At 53.9% G+C, this 19,685-nt stretch overlaps 7 protein-coding genes across 7 annotated transcripts; 3 read left to right on the top strand and 4 right to left on the bottom strand.

The window, feature by feature from the left end:
- Positions 1-356: 356 nt before the first annotated feature.
- On the top strand, positions 357-3,314 carry NEUTE1DRAFT_123867 (uncharacterized protein; the record flags this gene model as incomplete). The annotated part of the gene is made up of 2 exons (XM_009854983.1): positions 357-388; positions 812-3,314. The coding sequence occupies 2 exons, from the start codon at positions 357-359 to the stop codon at positions 3,225-3,227; spliced, it is 2,448 nt and encodes an 815-aa protein (XP_009853285.1).
- Positions 3,315-4,034: 720 nt separating this feature from the next.
- On the bottom strand, positions 4,035-4,316 carry NEUTE1DRAFT_117781 (uncharacterized protein; the record flags this gene model as incomplete). Its single annotated transcript, XM_009854982.1, has 1 exon — positions 4,035-4,316. The coding sequence occupies one exon, from the start codon at positions 4,272-4,274 to the stop codon at positions 4,062-4,064; it is 213 nt and encodes a 70-aa protein (XP_009853284.1).
- Positions 4,317-4,364: 48 nt separating this feature from the next.
- NEUTE1DRAFT_131206 (uncharacterized protein) lies at positions 4,365-7,154 on the bottom strand (the record flags this gene model as incomplete). The annotated part of the gene is made up of 1 exon (XM_009854981.1): positions 4,365-7,154. The coding sequence occupies one exon, from the start codon at positions 7,152-7,154 to the stop codon at positions 4,365-4,367; it is 2,790 nt and encodes a 929-aa protein (XP_009853283.1).
- Positions 7,155-8,573: 1,419 nt separating this feature from the next.
- NEUTE1DRAFT_85768 (uncharacterized protein) lies at positions 8,574-9,782 on the top strand (the record flags this gene model as incomplete). Its single annotated transcript, XM_009854980.1, has 1 exon — positions 8,574-9,782. The coding sequence occupies one exon, from the start codon at positions 8,676-8,678 to the stop codon at positions 9,780-9,782; it is 1,107 nt and encodes a 368-aa protein (XP_009853282.1).
- A 600-nt stretch (positions 9,783-10,382) lies between these two features.
- NEUTE1DRAFT_123862 (uncharacterized protein) lies at positions 10,383-12,557 on the bottom strand (the record flags this gene model as incomplete). Its single annotated transcript, XM_009854979.1, has 3 exons — positions 10,383-11,036; positions 11,100-12,334; positions 12,415-12,557. 3 exons carry the CDS (start codon positions 12,518-12,520, stop codon positions 10,833-10,835), a joined length of 1,545 nt encoding a protein of 514 aa, XP_009853281.1.
- A 1,414-nt stretch (positions 12,558-13,971) lies between these two features.
- On the bottom strand, positions 13,972-14,977 carry NEUTE1DRAFT_85761 (uncharacterized protein; the record flags this gene model as incomplete). Its single annotated transcript, XM_009854978.1, has 2 exons — positions 13,972-14,463; positions 14,522-14,977. 2 exons carry the CDS (start codon positions 14,975-14,977, stop codon positions 13,972-13,974), a joined length of 948 nt encoding a protein of 315 aa, XP_009853280.1.
- A 2,099-nt stretch (positions 14,978-17,076) lies between these two features.
- On the top strand, positions 17,077-19,103 carry NEUTE1DRAFT_67078 (uncharacterized protein; the record flags this gene model as incomplete). Its single annotated transcript, XM_009854977.1, has 4 exons — positions 17,077-17,144; positions 17,223-18,282; positions 18,341-18,508; positions 18,581-19,103. The coding sequence occupies 4 exons, from the start codon at positions 17,077-17,079 to the stop codon at positions 18,728-18,730; spliced, it is 1,446 nt and encodes a 481-aa protein (XP_009853279.1).
- Between the last annotated feature and the right edge of the window lie 582 nt (positions 19,104-19,685).

Genomic DNA, 19,685 nt, shown 5'->3' with positions numbered 1-19,685 from the left:
CAACACGACGCTTACGCCGCGCAACGTTAATACCCCACGTAGTTGGTTTACTAAACGAAGAGTGACCGCGTAACCCAAATACTTGCGCGCGATCGGCCATCGCGTCATCTCAACCCATCATATCCACCTCAAAGTCCGCACTGTCAATTACCTCCGGTTTTTTTCAAGTCGGCATTGTTGGGAATATGTGGCTTCTCGAAAGTGACGTCTTCGAAGGTGGGTTTTGTCCTGTGTGCTACTGTGCTACATGGATCGGCGGTCGCGTCGACGCGCTGCCATGATGCCGTCCATATCAGATCAAGAAACTCCAAGAGAAGAGATCGCTGACCCCGAACGAGGAAGCCAGACGGAAGAAAATGGCTGCGACCGGGCAGGCAGTACCTCTTTGGTAGGACTGCGGAAAACAGTAAGACTTCCTCGGCACGAGCATCAAACAGCCACTGACTGGCCTTTTAGCCGATTTTGTCATTTCCGACAAGACAATCTCACGGAACCATATTTGCATTCATGTTGCTGATGTTGTGGACGGCGATGGTGTAGGTTTTCTCGGGCAGGGAATGTTCCGAATTGCCTCGGCTGATAAAGCTTCTTCAGGGCAACATACTCACACGCTCCAAAATCACCATTGAGGATAAGAATTCGAAAAAGGGCACCCTCTTGAACGGGACTCAAATACGTGGACAGAAAGTCGTCCTCACCGAACCAACCAATGAGCTTATATTGGGTGCCTGTCCACATCAACTTCGGTATGTATAACCCTATACGAACGAACCGTGGTGTTACGTGACCTGAACTCACCGGTTTGCTTCAGCATCGTATGGCGTCCCGTTGTTCTCAGCTTCTCTTTTACCAAGAAGGAAATCGAGGCTGGTTCATGGCAGACGCTACGTGACAACCTCGAGCAGCTTGACATCAAGTACATAGGTACTTACGAACAGCTCACCACCCACGTGGTTAGCAAGAAACGCAACACATCCAAGACACTTCAGGCACTGGTCAATGGCAAACCTATCGTATCTGACGGTTTTATCACCGCCATTGTCGAGGCTGCCACAGTGCCTGATGACGCTGGAACGGGAACGCCCAGTGCATTGGAGAGCACCTTCGATGAGGCCTGGCCCAACGCCGCTGATTACCTGCCACCTCGCGGTGATGAGCCTACCGAACGACCGCCAGCCGATTATGCACCCGACGAGCGGCGACAAGATGTTTTCGCTGGATACACCTTCGTGTTCTACAACCAGAAGCAACACGAGAACCTTGCGCCTGTTGTTCAGTGGGGCAAAGGCAAGGCTTTCTTCAAAGAAGTAGTGGAAGGCGTCACCGAGGTAGATGACTTTGTGCGCTACGTCAAAGAGGTTGCCGGTGAAAAGGGGACTGGGTCATTTGAGGATGGCAGTGACGGGAAAAGAGTCGTTGTGGTGCGACATGCCCCTGGAAAGGGCGATGACGTTGAGTGGTGGACCAACTTCTACACGAGCTTTGCCAGACATCTCGACCATCGGCCTCCCGACCAAAAGGAGTTTCTGGAGGCCATCCTCGCATGCGATGCATCTCTACTCCGACGACGCCTCGAAGAAGACACCCAACCTACATCAACCGCAAATCCCACCCAAATCGCCCAACCTCAGTCGGGGGATCGCATGCAAGTCGATCCACGCGACAGAGAAAATGACGAACCTACCCCGGCTCGACGACGAGCTCGCGCAGGTGGTAGGTCTCGCTTCAAGGGTTTCGATTTCGATTCCGATAACGACGAAGACGATTCCATGGCAGACGTTCCTGCTGCTCCAGCTACAAAGGCAACACAATTAGCCGCGGAGATGCCAGCATCGCAAGACAGCCAAAGTCTCTTCGTCTCACAGCAACCAGAACAATTCGATGATGATTTCTCAGGGCAAGAATCACGTCCCGCCGCCGCCACCACACGCGCTACCCGTAGCCAAAAGCCAACGCGTAAACGAGCGCTGTCACCACTGCTCGAGCATGATGTATCAGAATTACTAGATGCCATTGCCCCCACCGCCGCCGCCGCCAAAAAGAGGCGCATTGAGGCCGGACAACCCGCCATCCCCCAGCCGACTCCCGAACCAGAGGGGCCACCAGCTGTAGAGGATGACAAAGACGACGCCAACAGCATATCCGACTCACAGGGTAAGGAGAAGAAGGGAGCCAAAGGCAAAGGTAAAAAAGCCAAGAAAGGAGACGGTGACAACATCATCGAACTCGCCCGCCAAAAGCGCGAAGAGGCCGAGGCTCTCGCGGCCGCCGAGCGTCAAGCGCTGCTGGACTCGACCGCCGACGACGAGATTGACTATGCCGCCATCCGCCGCCTTCACATCATCGAGGAGTTCGAGGTGCGGATGCCGAACCGCGATCTCGACAATGCAGAGGAGGGAGAAGAAGGCTTCGCCGACGCCAGCGGCGGCAGAAGAGGAGGGCGCACGCGCGAGCAAGACATTGCCGATGGCAGGTGGGATCCGCGCTGGAACGGCCGGAAGAACTTTAAAAAGTTCCGTAAGCAGAAGCCGGGAGTTGACAATTCTGGTGCCGGTGACGCTGTTGACGAGCAACAGCAGCAACGACGTCTCGTCATCACGCTAGAGGAAGTCAAGCCCAAAGAATACGGCATTGGGGACGATTGCTGGCTTGAAGATGCCGGTAGTAATAGTCGACGCAACACTCAGGGACAGGGGGGACAATCGCAGAGTCAAGCCCGGGCTGGGACATTGGCAGCAACCGGCACTTCACAAAATCCGGCCGATAACAGGTCCCGTGGTCTTCCCACGAGAAGGATGCTCATGGCGGTGGATAGTAGTGACGAGGAAGGCTCGGATGACAACGGTGGCGGAGAAGGAAGCACCGTAATCCCAGAAACCGGATCACCACCGCCGCCCTACTCAGCGACAGCGGCATCGGAACCTCCAAGGTCGCGAGCAGCCAAATCAGCTGAGAAGGCATCAGCTGCGAGGAGAACGCGGCAGACTACCGCCACGACAACAGTGGGCACCACGACACAAGCAGAAGCTGCATCATCCGGATCGGGTGCGGGTAGCAAGCATGGTGCTCCAGCGAGTGGGGGTGAAAGGAGTAGCGGACAGCCGGCGGCGAAGAGGGCGAGGACAACAGGAACGGGAAGCAGGAGGCGGTTTGGGGTTGAGGATAGTGCAGAGGGTAGTGATGAGAGTGATGATGGGTTGAAGTTTAGGTTTGGCAGGAGGAGGTAAGGCGTTATAGTATTGATATAACTGGGTGTAGCTCCAAAGATATAGAAGAGACTGGTATTGTCACATGACAACGATGGAAACTTGCACAAGATCTGTTATCATATAACCACCACAACCTTTAAGCGTCTTGTATTGCAAAGCCACTGGTGGTCAGATGGGTTAGGGTTAGTACACGTAAAAGACGACATCTACTTCAACTTCGCCAGTCAATTGCATCGGGATTGCATCCAAGAATGGCCTTTGGATACAAGGATATGAGGGGTATCAATCAGTTACTTCCTCTTTGTACGTACGTACTCTGCTGTAATATTGCGTGTCTGCTTTGTTTTCTGCCTCCGCAGATATTTATGGATTTCTTCTCCCTCCAATGCTCCCTTTTGCTCATATAGTCGCTCCTTTTTTTTAAACACACAATGGCATGTAAACGTTCCCAAGGGAAGTTTTCTAGAGTTTTTTTATCCCTCCCAATTGACCAAGTAATAAACCACCGAATCCCTGACTCCAGATCCTATTCTTCACCCGGATGTTACCTTGGGAATGCCTATGCAAGTAATGGAGAAGCGGGAAAGCAGAAGCGACTTGAAACAGCCAGAGTGAGCAGGGTGGCTGGTTTGTTGCCGGTGTTTGTTACTGGACTCTTGATGAAAGAGATAGAGGGAATGAGAGAGAGAAGAGAGAAATGTTCTGGGTATATCGTGAGCTAGCTTAGTAGTATAACGAAACTCGCCGATGTAAATGTTGATAGAGTGATGGAAAAAAGGAAAAAAAAAAAAGCTGTGTAAAGCCAGGAAGAAAAGAGTGGCATTTGTGCCCTGAAATGCCCAAAATTCGATGCTATGATAAGACATTCGGTCCCAAAACCGGTCCCGCGAGTAACAGAATGAAAGAGAGTAAAGCCAGGACGTATCCGGTATAATATTGATCGCAAATGCGTGTTAACAACAACCTCCCAACGCCAATGCCCAAAGCAATGCAAATCAGGGACAAATAATAAGTGGAGAGGGCGACGCGCACGGCAGGTCTATTGCTGCGGTTCTTCTTGGTCATCTTGAGCCGCGCATGTCTTCTTCCCTCTTTGCCTCCCGAGGCATAGTCGGACATCTTCTTGACCGTCTGACCATTGGGAGGTTCGCACCATCACCCGCCATCCGTGGGTTGTAACTCAATGCCGCTGTCCCTATCCTGCGTCTGTTTTCCCCAGGACTGCTGTTGTCTGTTCTGTTCGTTGATAAACTTGGCCGCCAGTCGCGGCATAAGAACGCCGGGTTCCGGCGTGAAAATGCTCTCATCGTCCTCGAGGTCGGTATCGCTGATGGTATCGTCAATGGTATCCGTATCGCCCTCGCCGGCGGCTTCTTCCCTTTCCCGAGCCTCCCGAGCCTCCACCTCTTCAGGGGCAAGGACCCGCCCACCAATCTCAACGTCGCTTGCCTTCACTTGGTACGCCAGCGCACGCTTCCCTTCCTTGATCAGCTCTTCTGTCCAGCCCAAACACCGTTTCAGGCTCTGGTTGATCTTCTGGCTGTCTGATAGCAATTGCTGATGCTTGGATAAATCCAGCCGCAACCTCTCTTCGTCCTTTTCTCGTCGTTCAGCATCGCGAATCGCTTTCGTGGCTGGCGTCATGTCAGCGGAATCCTCCGATCCTGAGAGGTCGTCGTCATCTTCATCTTCCAACTCCTCCGTCAGTGTGTCCCGTTCCCCGTCTTCCGCTCCTAGCTCGCTGCCCTCTTCGCTGAGTGCGTCCAGATCAGCCCCGGCCAAAAGCCCGGCATCAGCTGGAGAGGCGACTAGAGCGGGCCCGACATTTAACCGCCCCGAGCGGGATAGGCGTTTGTAAGCCCGAAGCTCAGCCGTCTGTTTCCGCAGTTGCCGTTCCAGAGTGCGGTTAATCGCCTCAAGACTTGCGTTCGTAATCTGCAAATCCTGGACCTTCCGCTCCCTCCGGGCATTCGCAACAAGGTCTGATATCTCCTTGTCCTGCGGAGATGACTTTGATGGACTGCTTACTGAGCCTCTCCGCGGTTCCCCATCTCCACCGCTCTCCTCCCCTTCTTCTGCTTCATCTTGCTCATCTTCCTCGGCGACAAAGTCCTCGGCAGCCTGGAGAAGTGAGGCGAATCCACCAGAGGCCATATTCTCAGACAAGGAACTGAACGGAGCAGGTACGGATAGAACAGAAGGTGATGGTGCTTCTGAAGGAGGCCGAGAACTATATGGCGTCACGACCCTGGCCACTGCTGGTGGTTCGGCCATGACCAGGCTGCTGGGGCGACTGGGCACCGGTCCACTTGCAGGTCGAGAGGGAAGCTCGTTGAGAGATTTGCGTTTCGTTGATTGCCCATTGATTGGCGCCGTCCCGGGCTGGTCAGCCAGAGACTTGCGTTTCACGGACTCTCGGTTTGAAGAAGCAGCGCTAGCCGAGACAGGGGATCGCGGCGAGTTCATAGCCGATATACTCCCACTCCTTCCGGATGTCTGAGGGGTTAGCTTAACGGGTGATGTGGGTTTGTTAGGATAGTGTGTCTGAGAGAGCACACTTGGCGGCCTGTTTGACGGTGCCCTGGACGCTGTTGATACCACTGACGATGGCCTGGACCGGGTTCTCACCGGAGGCTCCGGATCGGCTGCCCCGTTGGCGTAAATAAACTTGCTCAAAAGTTTGTCCTGTTGTTGCTGGAACGGCGCTCCTAGGGAGGGTAAGGGGGAGGCCGGACCCGGGCTCTCCTTTGGTGGTATTGTGCCTCCATTTGCATAGAAGAAAGAGGAGGATTTGGCCTGTTGGAGAATAGGGGGCCTCCCTTGGGCGGGTGATCTCGGTGCAGCCTCGGAGGCATAGAAGAATTTGGAATCCGGATCTTGTCTGGGGACTCCAACATCGGAAGCTGGACTAAAGGTAACGATGGGTCGTCGAGGGTCGTCGGTCGTTTGTGAGGTTATGGACAAGCTCGATCGCGTATCCCACTGGTCGTTCCGGTCGAGACTTGGAGTAGCAAGAGGGGTCGTAGCGGTGCTGTTGACACGACTTGGTCTCGACGCAGCTCTCGGGGTAACGTTGCCGGCTAAATAGGGCGGCACTGGCGACGCGACATGTTCTCTGTCCCTCGAACTAGTGCTGCTGATTACCGACTCGGGCCTTCGCCTTGTCGTGGAGGCTGAGGAGACGGTGGAGGCGGACGAAACTCGGGCTGTGGTGACCTTTGGAGTAAGGGGTGCCTTGGTGGAGGCTCTTGCGACGGAGGCCGTTTGCGGCTGTCGGGTGGTTGTGGTTGAGGCCCGATCGTAGGGCATTCTGGCGACGGTCGGCGACTGCGTGTTTGACGGTTTGTCCATTCCTGGGTTTAAATTCGAGTGCGCTGCCGCACCATGTTGACTTGCGCGGGCCTTGAGAACGGGGAAGTTCCGGGACGAGGTGGAGGTCGGGGTTGCTGCGCCGGCAGGAGATGCAGCCGAGGAGGGAGTTGGAGTTGCGGTTGCAGTTGCGCGCTTGGTTGCAGCGGAGGAGCTCTTTCCGGTGGTGGCGGTGGTGGTGGTGGTACTGCTACTGCTGCTGCTGGCTTTGCTGCTTGGTCTAGAAGAGGTCGAGATGTGTGCTGTCCGCGCTCCAGAAGGGGTGATGGTGGTGGTCACAATTGCCGCAGGTGGTTGTTTCCTTGTTTTTCTGGCGCCTCGTCGTATTGAATCTTGGTCGGACTCGAGAGTTTGTGGTGACGGCGACGGCACTGGTCGGGGCCTGGAGGCGGGCGAGGGTGAAGGCGACCTGCGATTGTTGTTGTTGTTGTTGTTGTTGTTTATCGTGGGCTTGCCGGGAACTGGAACAGCGAGGGAGACGGGTCTCGGCGGGAGTGGTGAGGTCGAGCGCGAGGTCCCCATGCCGTTGGGACCCCGAGGGGGGAAATGCGCAATGGATTGGGGTCTTGGGGGCATTGCAGGAGGTGCTGCCCTGGGCTGCGTGGTGCAGGGTGCGGTGCGAGCGGTAGGCGACAGGGAGCGCTGAACGCTGTGAACACTAAAACAGACGGGAAGGTCCTCCGGCTACTGGTTGAACCCCCCAACTTGGACTGGGCGACATTGCCAAACACAAGACAAGACAAGACAAAACACAGTGAGGTGGTGTATCGTGACACAGATTCGTTGAATGGGTTGTAATCACGGCACAGGATGGAAGGAAGGTTGAGACGGATCGATGGAAAAGAAACACTTTTGGGCAGTCTTCCAGGGTGATTCGTCCTCAGGGTGAAAAGGGATGGCAGAAGGAACAGGAGGAGCCCGTTTCTTATTCCATCCTATTTCAGACTTGCAGCAGCCAAGTCAACCTAGTAAGGGTAGAGTATTATTGCAGGAGCACATGGAACGTAAGGTAAACCTAGGTAGGTAGACTCTGGCTGAACAGCCGCCCTTGTTGACCATTCATCCATTCATTGATCACTCTTTGGCCATGCGATCTGATCGAGTCGTCACTCAGTCACTCAGTCACTCTTTCGTCCCGCCCATGGTCACATCACCTCATCCAAACACCCAAAGTGCATTGAAGCTTCAATGACAGCCGTCTCCGAGTCTTCCTTTCTCCAACGTCCACTTCGTTGCTGGGTTTTGCAATACCTACCCTGCATCCCGCGCTGTCCGTTCCATAAATACACAGACAGACAGATCAATGCTTGGAAACCGAGATGCGGCAGCGGCTCTTTCATTTCGTCTACCGCCGTATAGGGGAAGCCTTCTGTAGGGACTGTTCGGGATCGTTAAAGATCGGAAATTGGCAAAGTTACATTGGATTTACGGCATTGGTCGCATTTGCATAACAGCGACCCCGCCGCGCCTCGGGGTTTTGGGTCGGCCCCACACGTCACCCGACGACTTGGGGCACCGGGCCGGGCACCCTTGTCCCGCCGCCGTCGCTGTATCCGTTCGATGTAACAGGGCGCTTTCAGCGAGCGACATCCAATGTGATGGGGTGGTGGGGGTCTTGCCCGGTTCAGTTCTTTGAATGCATTTCGATTTCGATTCACCATCATTTCATCCCAACTCGGACGAAATCCTTCCCCGGACAGCTGGGGGCACTCAACTGAACCTTGCTTTTTTGCTTTCGCTCTGCGCCACTGAATCACAAGATCCCACCAGACTTCACCCAGGCTTTCTAATATCTCGTCGGCTGACATCCCATCTGCGCTTCGTCACCTACACTACACTACACTACACTACACTACACTACACTAAAGCAGACGCTACTGTCGATCACGTAGTACCTATCCAGCCTGCCCCGCGATAGGTATCGCGCCAGTCGCGCTTATCCCCACGACACGGCAGACACAGGAACCTGGCACGCACTCCCCAACATCAGTCGATACAGCCATCAATGCCGCGATAACGTACGACCGACCACCATTCCCCGCATCTGCCTACCAATACCTACCTACCCCCGCTACAGCCGCGCAACCCTTCGCCACCATGGCCCTGCTAGGCATTTCCTTGATTGTCGCCTCTGTCGTCCTCCTCGTCTTGCGCCGACCAGAATGGCTTCAACAGTTCTGGACGAGTCTCTACCGTCAAGCATCACAGAACCAGCTTCCCCGTCCACCGCAACGTCCTGTACCACGCATAGAGGAACCCAAGCCAGAGGATGTTGACCAAGTTCACGAGAAAGAGAAGGAAAGGATAGCGGTTCCCAAGGATGTAGTATCTCCTCCACTGCCACCACCCGTGGTGATCCTGGAAAACGGCATCAACGATAGTCCTGGTTCTCCTCGAGAGGGGCAGACAACCCCTAAAGCCTCGGCGGCCATCCCCAGCGATTCGGTCCCGGCATTCACCCTCTCTGTTCCCGAACTAGCCCAACAACGACAACCACAGGTGGAGGAGAAGCCTACACCGGCCGTGACATCATCAACCTCTAGCACCAGCATGATGATGCCCCCTCCTCCCCTTCCCGCTGCTGCGCGGGGCAGCCTCCCCGCCAACCTTCTCCGCCAACCCGGCACCTCCACCCTCCCCCTCCCTCCATCATCCGGTGGCCGACCGGGCGGTGGTCCCCTCCCGAACCGTGGGCCTCCCTCCTCATCCTCCGGAGGAGGCGGAAGCAGTCTCTTCCCGCCGCCCACCCACAGCACCAAGCCCGCCAAGCCCTCGCGCGCCGTCGTCCTCACCCCCGGCCACTCCCCGCTAGACTGGGCCCGGCTCTCAGGCCACCCGACCGCGGACCTGCGCGGCTTACCCAAGGATACCCCTTATCTGCGCGTGACGCCGAGCTTGCTCAAAAAGATGACGGGCCGCAAGGGCAAGGATGCGTGGATGGTGCTTGGGGGAAGGGTGTACAACATCACGCCTTATATCCCTTTTCACCCTGGCGGTGAGCCGGAGCTGCTCAAGGGCGCGGGGAGGGACGGAACCAAGTTGTTTGGGGAGATCCATCCGTGGGTGAACTATGAGGGTATGCTGGCTGCTTGTTTGGTGGGGATTTACGTTAGTGAAGAGGATGGTGAGGCTGCGGCCGCTGCGGCGAAGAATGGGGGAGTTAATGGGGCTGGAGGAGGAGGAAGTATGGAGGAGATGGATTAGAGGTGTCAAGATGTAATTGAGCCTGTGTGTCAGGGGGGAGAGAGACAGAGACGGAAGCAGAGTAGCTGTGTGTGTTTTGGGGGGGTAGTGCCTTTACAACTTTTTTTGGCCCAGAGCTAACTTCCCAAGGTCCACGGCTGAGCGGTACAGACTGAGAAAAAGGAGGCGGGTGGGAGACATGTGCGAAAATATAGCTAGATAGCGCTGCCTGTTACGGATAGTATAGACCCGCAGACGCGGCCACCTTATAGAAATGATACCCCTAGAGGCAGATAGATAGCCTCATCATGGATGTTTCACCTCACGGATCCAGACTTTCTATCTCCTGAAACTAACACCACCCTCAATCATTATCAATATTAGCTTGACTCCTTCGCAATTACAAGTGTTGGGTTCAGAGGCTTTTTGGGGGTCCAGAGGTCAACGTAAATTGCATCCCATCTGTAGTGGACACTTGCCAAAACATATCATTTGAAGAAGCGAGACACCATATCAAGGACACTGAGATAATTGTTACTCCAGTCCTGATCTTCTCGTGGCTCCACGTGAGCATAAGTCATGGGAAAGCAAGGTTCACAAGGTTTGTGGTAGTGATGATGATGATGAAGATGATGAACAGAGCTGAATTTCTCTAGGGTGGCCTGTTATTTTTCATTTTCCTTTCCTGCACACATCTTGGGTATTAGTCCTCCCTCACCTTCACACACGCAGGTCTCAGTCTCACTGCAGATACCCCCAGCTCACGCCGTCAGTCGACGCTGATATTACACACACCGATATCGTCCCTTGTAGATCTTCGAGACATAAACTCCGCCGCCCAAGGCTTCTTTCTCACGCCTAACCGCGTCCTCCGGTCGTCCAGTCTCTGCCACCTAGCGAAAAATGTAGCCTGTATAGCCGACCGTTTATATGCCCCACCTCGGAAAGGAGATACAACGCTCTCCCGCGCCTCCTATCGGTTTCGGATCCGTCCTCAAACAAGAAGCCTGTATATCAAGGGAAAGCCTAGCCACAGAGAACAGCAAACCATTACACCAGGAAGTCGCCTTTCTATGACGAGGTCTTCGGTACGTTGGGCGCGTCGGCAGCCGTGGCCGCAGCCTGGGCAGAGTGAGTAGATCCCTTATCGCTGCTGTGGCGCTTCTTCTTCTCCTTGTCCTTCTTCTTGGACTCCTTTTCCTTCTTCAGGTTGGCCTCGGCGACGAGCTGCTCGAAAGCCATGTAGTCGCCTTCTTCCTCAGGAGAGCGCTTAGCCTGTTCGTCATTGTTAGCAAGCTTTCTGCGTAATCATCACAAAGAAGCGACTGAGGCAATTACCTTTGAGCAAATTTCACCAATAATCACCAACGCTTCGGCTCTTTCCAGCCGCTTCGCCAGGGGAATTTTTTTGTCGTTCAGTACCGCGTCACAAACATCTCTGAGCACGCTCTGGATCTCAAATTTGCTTCCCCTCCAGGCCGCTGTCAAAATCTTGCCCGTGACTCTCCTCTCATACTCCATCTTTTTCTCCTCAGTCCAGTCCTCGCCACCTAGCTGCTCCATACGAGCCATCTCCTCCATACTCTGCTGGGCGTCAATAGCGCTGCTGATGGTGTTCCATGTGTCCTTGACCATGGTGCCCTTGTCCTTCATGCGGCTCAGGAATCCTCCCACTCCAAAGAACTTTTGGCTGCGTAGCAAAGCAGTGGCCTTGCTGACGTAGGTTTGACCGATGGCGTGGAGAATATCGAGACCGAAAGATTCCATCTTGAGCTCCTCCACCTCCAGGCGCATCTTTTCTTGAAAGGCAGTTGTGACATCCTTGCCCCTGTCGGTTTCGGTCCATATGGAGATACGGTCAAGCAGCTTCTGCGCGAGGGTGTTGACGCGCTCCTCACGAATACGTGCACGCTCCTTCTCGTAAGCGGCGAGCTGTTCGCGCTGTTCCTTGGAAAGACCGCCCTTCTTCTTATCCTTGCCCTTCTTGTTGATGTCGGTGTTGGTCTCCTCAGTCCCGGGTAAAACCTCGTCCGCGGGCCTGTCCATCAAGGCCGGGCGAATGGGGATCTGCATGCGACTCCCACTGCGAGGAGTGGACGAGCCTGAAGGAGGCGCTGGCGAGGGTGATGGGGATGGGGCCTTGGGTGCGGCGGCCGGGGCAGCAGACGCCTCATCCTCGACCACAACCTTGGGGGGAGCAGAAGTGGAGGCGTCTGCGGGAGTGGCGCCAGCAGCGGTCTTGAGGCTTTCCTTGACGGCCTCGTCAGTGCCGGGGAACTCGCCTCCTTCAGCGGCGGCGGCTGCCTCCTCTGCCTCCATTTCGGCCATGCTGATTTCCATGGTGGCAGTCAAGTCCTTCATCAAACTGATCTCGCCAATCCAGTCCACGAAGGCCTCACCACCAAAAATACTTGTGAAGAACTCGGCGGGATCGACGAAGCCCTCGGTGGGCCGGGCAGACTCCTTGCCATACTTGTCGTAGGCTGCGCGCAGGTCAGGATCGGACAATACTTGGTAGGCCTCACCAATCTGCTGGAATCTTTCGTGAGCGGTAGGGTCGTCGGGGTTCTTATCTGTTTAAGGCGAGACAGCCATGTCAGTCTAATGTTGTTTGACAAACCAACTCGCAAAAAGGAGTGGTGTCGCAACCTACCGGGATGGTGGACAATGGCGAGCTTGCGATAGGCCTTCTTGATCTCGAGCTCAGTCGCAGTGGGCTTGACGTTCAAGACGTCATAGTAAGCGGTATCGACCACCATGGTGGCGGCAGGCGGAGTCGCAAAAGATGGGACTTTGGAGTGGGTTACAAATTGGTTGTCGTCGAGTTGCGCCGTTGGATGAAAGCAGCGGGTGCGTTTACTTAGGTTGCCTGGTCTCGATGATGGATCGCGATTTTTGGAGGAGTCCGCAGGCGCCGATCAGGGACTTTGAACCACTGAGGCAAAGGGGAAAGAAAAGACCTTCACACGTCCAAGTAAAAGGGAAAAAAAACCGGAGGTCCCGTGGCAGCGTTGAAGGAATAACTATTGTGAAGGAGAGCCGAGGGCAAAAGCAAAGCAGTATTGATTGACTTTGTCTAACTGAGGGAGGACGACAAGGTTCAAATGTGCCAATGGCCCGATAGAAGGTGAGAGATTGTAGATGGAACCTGACGCAGCCCAGTCAAATTACCTACGTTGACGTCGCTCGGTCGGGTTGCGACGCTGGGACTAGGTGACTACGGCGGGCTGCGGTGCACTGAGGTGTCGGCGCTGTCATTTAAATGCAATGCCACTGGACTTTGAGGTGCCAATGCGGCTATCTGCTTGCTGACTTGGTTCCGCTCAAGTGTTCCAAGTGGAAGTCGAACATGGAGAATCTTGAGGTCCGAGTATGAACCCAACTACCTACACAAGCCTGAGTAGGATACAAACCAAATCGGGTCATGTATGGCATGACGGGCCAAGATGGCATCTGCGAAAACTCGAGTCGACCTAAGTACCTAGGTAGGGTAATTAGCGACCGGAAGCCGAGTGCGAAAATTCACGAGGAAACCTGACCCAGGAAGGATCGGAGCCCTCCGTGCTGTCCGTCAGTGGGTGAACATGTCAAAGACGGGGGGACGTAGGTACCTACCTCTACCTACCCAAAGTGGGCTGGCGGGGTTCGTCTGGGCCTGTGATGATCGCGATCCCCTGACGTCGGCCTGCATTTTTCACCGGCCTTTTCCGCTGTTCTGGCCCAGGGCATGCATGGTCAGTGTCAGGAGCCGACGGTGAGGTGAAAGCCGGGTCTCGGTGAGCAGGTGTGGCCGGTGACCAGAGCCCGCAAACGCATCTCTAGCACCGTCACGGCGGGGACCCGAGCTTGGACTCGCCGTTACCGCGATAACTTTCCAACACCGTCGAGGCCGGGAAACTCTCATATGTATTGTGCATGTCGGGTACCAATCAACCACAACACCGTGAATGTACAGTTGGGCGAGCTCCGTATGATACGTGTCCTGCTTTCATCCCCCAAGACGCCCCAAATCATCTTCTTGGCGGCGCATCCTGAACCCTGGCGAGTCTAAGTCGTCTTCATTTCGTCGCTAATAATTATATGTAAATGATCTGGCCCTTCTCATACCCACTTGTTCCATTAACTCCGTGCAAAGTAACTCCAAACCAAAGGCAATCAATGACGAAAAACCTCAATAAAAGGGCAAAAAAAGTCCTTCAACCGAACCGCATCACGCCGAAACCAAGTCCTCAAGAACATCTCCGGACGGGAGTTTCCGAATCCCCGCTGCCTTCATCCGCTCAAAACACCTCCTATACGCCTCGTGGACTTCGGGTATTTCATAGCCGTATTCCATCAACTTGCTTGTTAGCTTGGTTGTATCCAGTTTGCAGTTGCTGCGACCAGCCTTGATCACTTTGGCTTGTTCCTCCAGGCTAAAGTTCTTCCATGTAAACGAGGGTCGCACGATATCCTGAAACAAGGTCAAGACCTCGTTGTGCGAGATGGCCCCGGGGTTGGTGAAGTTATAAATGCCCACCTCCCCGTGCTCGGCCAGTAAGATTGAAGCTGGCAAAAGGTCCGTCAAAATGGTATTGCTGTTGGGTATGTCCACCACCCTCTCGTACTGAGAGATCTTGGTCACAAAATTTCGCGGGTGAAGGTCGTCCGATACAGGCATTCGCAGACGCAAGATGAGGCAGTTGTTGTAATGTTTCATTACCTGATCCGGTTGTCAACCTCGTGATTACGACCGTAGGCCAAAAAGTCTCAAGACTTACCTCCTCGACGTGGGCCTTGGTCATGGAATAGAAACTGCCCGCAAAATTGGCCGGGTCCGTCTCCAGAAAGCCAGGGCCATCCCATGGATGAGCATCGTCGTACTGATAGATACAGCCCGTCGCAAACACGGTGATGTGGATGCCTCTTGTAAAGCAGCAGTCCGTCAAGTTGAGTGTCCCCACGACATTGGACCTCATGGTGGCCTCCTTGTTGTCTTCACACCAGTCCACGTTGGGTCGTCCGGTACAGCCCGCTGCGTTCAGCACGTATGTCGGATTCACTCTATCGAGCTCCGCTACGACAGCCTCCCGGTCCTCCATACGGATGGTGGTTGAATATACCTCCTTCCCCTGCCTCTCTAGCAACGCCTTTAGGTGGCCCGCAACCCATCCATCACCACCCCAGATGAGAAAGCGGATGGGTCTGTTGCCGTTCGTGATCTCGGTTGTTGCCATGAGGAGGGTGGTTGAGCTGCGGTTTCGAGATTGAACCGCGTTGACGAAGGGTAAGATGCAGCAGAACCGAGGACGACAAGAGGATGAGTCGGGGCAATAGAAAAACTATGCTCTGGCTTAGCTGATGAGTAGACCTTGAGAGAACGTCACGGCGTGACTGAACAGACGATTTGTTGGGCTGAGAAACCAAAGTGAGGAAACCAGCTCAGAAGGGGAGGAAGAAAGGGAAGGGAGTAATGTAAAGCATTTCCCAAGAGCCCAGAATTGGAAGTGAAAGCGCGGTCTGGAGAGCTGGCCACATGAAAGGAGGTCAACCGAAAAGGGTACATAGGCTGAAGGTACCCGCTTGGGAACCTACGTAATGGGAATGCCGCTGGTCGGGTTGCATCCCAAGACGTCGAGATTCCCATCATCCACTTGGATGGCTTTTCCCCTTGAACCCTTGAAAAGACGGTAAATCAGAATCTGACCCGTTGGGCGGGAAACGCGGGGGAGGGGGGAACCACCCCATGGTCTGGAAAAGAAACAAAAAAATGACGAGAGCGGCGCGTTGGCGGCCAGCCAGTTTTTCTAAAAAGTCTATATAGGACCCCTGATGACCACCTTTCACGGTCTTGGCCCTAGATGGAAGTATCAAATCCGGACATTGATCAATGCATCATGTCTCTCGAAAATGGGCTGTTTGTGACGAGGTGATCCATAGCCTCGCTGTCTCATTGAATTGTAACAGTACGTGTACTTGAGGTCCCCGTCGTTGTACCGGTATCGGTGTTTGCCAGGGTCTATTTTTGTTTTTGCCGTACGGCTGCCAAAGATAAGAAGATGTAATCTGATATTGTCGATTCGTTATGTCAGTCTCGTGGCACCTGTACCATGAGACTTCCATACTTTGAGACTGTTCTTTGTTTCAGACACGTGCGAGTTCCTGAACATGTTCATTCAACTCAGCTTGCATTCTGGGCATTCCCGTTCCCGTTCAAAGACATGCCGCAGTCCCGTCGCTACGGGACAGGACGGACGGACCCTTACTCCACTCATCTGGAAGCTCGGAATAAAATCCCCCGCAGACGCCAGACGCACACAAAACTGCAATCAACCCGAAAGTTATTTGCAACTCTTTTTTTGCTCTTCACTTTCAACAGATCGGCTGTTCCTACATCCAAGATCCTTCGACATGAGCCAAATATCAGCAGCTCAACGTCTTTACGTTATTCGACGGACGTTTGAGCACGGATCCTGACATTAGCTCAACCTGCTTAAGCAAGCTTCGAACTTGGAGACAGTTGCCCCTCATTGTGAGCAGCAGCAGCAGCAGCAGCAGCACAGCACCAAATCGACGGGAATCTCTAGTGCAAGGCACAGACAGGTAGATGAGGCCCCTGACAGCTCTACACCCTTTGGTGAACCACCATTGACCAATGAGAAACCCTCATTGACTTTGACCGCCCCGTTGGTGCCAAGCGGCGCTTTGGGAGCTCGGACCACATCTCTCCCCTCCGGCGCTTCGCTCGAGGATTTTCTTTCCTTCCGTCCTTTCTTTCCCCAGTCTCCACTGCACCCGACCCTGAATCCAAATCTGTCCTAATCCCGCTCCAATTCCCCCCCCGTCTCTCCTGCTCACTACCCAACCAACCAACCAGCCCGTCACCCACGACACCCAACCAGCAATCTCAGCACGGTGGCGTCAAGCTTGAAGTGAGCTTCCTCCAGTGACAGCTCACTGAACGCCCCGGCTCGAGACCCCCCCTTCCCGATCTCGCCAATTCGAACTTGTCCGTTCCCCGGAAGAATTCAAAAGTTTGAGTGGAGTCGCGACAACCCCAAGAAGAAGCAACCTTTTCTCTTCCCCTCCCATTTGGACTTGGTCGTCTTTTTACCACAATACAATATACTCTTCTTGTATTACTTGTTTTCACCCCCTCTCACATGTATTGGAACCTATAATCTTATCTTCAAGTCCTATCGTGTAACTCGGCCTAATCCATCCGGCCACCCGACTGCGCCGAACCCCCTGAGGTATACCTCCACCGCCTTCGCCTTTCTTTGCGCGCATAGTTACAGACACGTTGGGTTGCAAACTCAAATCACAAATCATCACCATGGGCGCGTTTACGAAGGCCGCATATTTCCTTCTCCACCCCAACCAGTTGAGGTCCATCGTTCAATGGTATGCGCCTCCCCTTTTCCCCCTTCCACCCTCCCGTTGTCTTGGGTTGTCCACGTGCTAATTGTAAGACTCGTACAGGAAGGTATGGCATGAGCCCGTTCACAGGCGCGACCCTTCCAAGGAGACCGAGACAGAGAAGGCATGCTTCCGCTATCTCGAACTGACCTCGCGGTCATTCTCCGCCGTCATTCAGGAGCTCAACCCCGAGCTCCTGATGCCCATCTGCCTCTTCTACTTGGTACTTCGTGGCCTTGACACGATCGAGGATGACATGACTATCGATCTCGCCAAGAAGGAGCCCTTACTGCGCGAGTTCGCCGATTTGATGGAGATTGATGGCTGGACCTTTACCGAGAATGGCCCTAACGAGAAGGATCGTGAACTCCTGGTTCACTTTGACGATGTCATTGCAGAGTTGAAGAAGGTCAAGAAGCCTTACTACGACATCATCCGCGAAATCACGGTCAAGATGGGCAATGGTATGGCCGACTATGCCTTGAACGCCGAGCACAACACCAACGGTGTTAACACCATTGAGGAATACGAGCTTTACTGCCATTACGTGGCCGGTTTGGTGGGCGAGGGTCTCACCCGTCTTTTTGTCGAGAGTAATCTCGCCAACCCAGCGCTCCTCGAGCGTATGGAGCTGACGGAGAGCATGGGTCAGTTCCTTCAAAAGACCAACATTATCCGTGACATCCACGAGGATTACGTCGACAAGCGACGATTCTGGCCCAAGACAATTTGGAGCAAGTATGTCAACACATGGGACGACATGTTCAAACCTCAGAACCGGGAAAAGGCGCTCCAGTGCAGTTCGGAGATGGTCCTCAATGCGCTCAAGCACACCGAGGATTGTTTATTCTACATGGCCGGTATGCGCGACCAGAGTGTGTTCAACTTCGTCGCTATTCCCCAGGCTATGGCCATTGCAACATTAGAACTCGTCTTCCGCAACCCAGCCATCTTTGAGAGAAACGTCAAGATCACCAAGGGTGACGCCTGCCAGCTCATGATGGAGTCGACACAGAATCTTCGCGTAGTGTGCGAGGTGTTCCGCAGATACGCGAGGAGGATACACAAGAAGAACGATCCAAGAGATCCCAATTACCTGGCAATCAGCGTCCAATGCGGAAAGGTAAGAATTGTCATCCGCATCTTCCTTTTCGAGTCTAAGCTGACAAAAGCCTCTACAGATCGAGCAATTCATCGAGTCCATCTTCCCCACCCAAGACCCCAAGAAAATCGCACTCGCACAGGCCCAAAATTCCAACCAAGCAGCGGCAAACACCACGGACAATGGTGACACCACCTTCCTGGTCTTGTCCATGATTGGTGTCCTGTTCGTTATGGGCGGTCTTATGGTGGGTATCTCTGTTCGTCACCACAACCTCCGCGTGGTCGGCTTGCTCGTTCACATGCTAACAACTGTATAGATTGGAGCCGCGTGGCTCATGGGTGCTCGATTCGACATGGCCTACGAAGACATCACAGCAAGAGTCGGCACGTTGGTTAATGGGGCCGCTGCTGTCTCGAGTGCCACAGTATCCAGCATCCCCACAACGGTGGTGCATCAGGAGTTGTAATGCATCAGCCATCAATTCGATCAACACCCTTTAATGACCGGCGCCTGATCGGATCTTTCGACACCACACACAAACGACCAACGATAGATCGGTTTAAGCCAGCATGTAATATCTCATGTGATATTGAATTAGCGATGACTTTCGTATGATTACGAGGCGAGTACCTTCTTGCGCGGGCGATATACAGGTAATTTTCTGGTTTGGGAGACGCGGCAAGCCGGGCGTTCGTGGTCGGGGAAGGGGTACGGCGATGCCCCTTTTATGTTCCCCTACCCAGCCCCTGATGAAAGATCAGTGTGCCTCGTGGCCTGGGTTTCGAGGAACGACAATTACTAACATTTGTTTTAATAAACGACCATTGAACCTTCTTTCCCCCTCTCCGTTCATCTACCTCTGAGGAGATCTGAGAATGGGCAGTCAGTCTCAAATGTTTGCTACCCTTCCTTCAATCATTGACATGAACATGTACACGCAGGAACTAGCACGGATGTCAAATTGCAATCTAGTCGCGTTCCCTCTTCATGAGAGAACCATCAATGGCTATGGTTGTGCCGAAGATGTGCTGAAATCAAACCTCACCCTGCAAGTAGCCTGGTATCCGGGCACGTCGTCATCAGGGACTCACTTTCTACGGCAAGGAGTCTGTTGCCGGCGGATTGCGTACATTTTATCGTTCAACTTTGATCCTATGAATATCATCCTACACAAATAAAAATGAAAGATTAACTCGTACCTCTTAATGTGCGCTCAAACATCTCAATCAAGCAGTGAAGTGAAGAGTCCATGTGCTACTTAATGCACGATGTTCGATCACTCGAAGAAAGAGTGTGTATGTACAGCCAGTACGTGACGACACCAAGTCAAATAATTTACCCCAATGCCAGTCGGGACGGGCGGGCGGGCGGGCGGGCGGGTAAGAAGCCATCAAGATTATCCAATGGCGATAGGCGCCACA

Source organism: Neurospora tetrasperma (assembly GCF_000213175.1).
Source record: "Neurospora tetrasperma FGSC 2508 unplaced genomic scaffold NEUTE1scaffold_5, whole genome shotgun sequence".
Lineage (NCBI taxonomy): Eukaryota > Fungi > Ascomycota > Sordariomycetes > Sordariales > Sordariaceae > Neurospora > Neurospora tetrasperma.
This window is presented reverse-complemented; position numbering and strand designations above follow the sequence as displayed.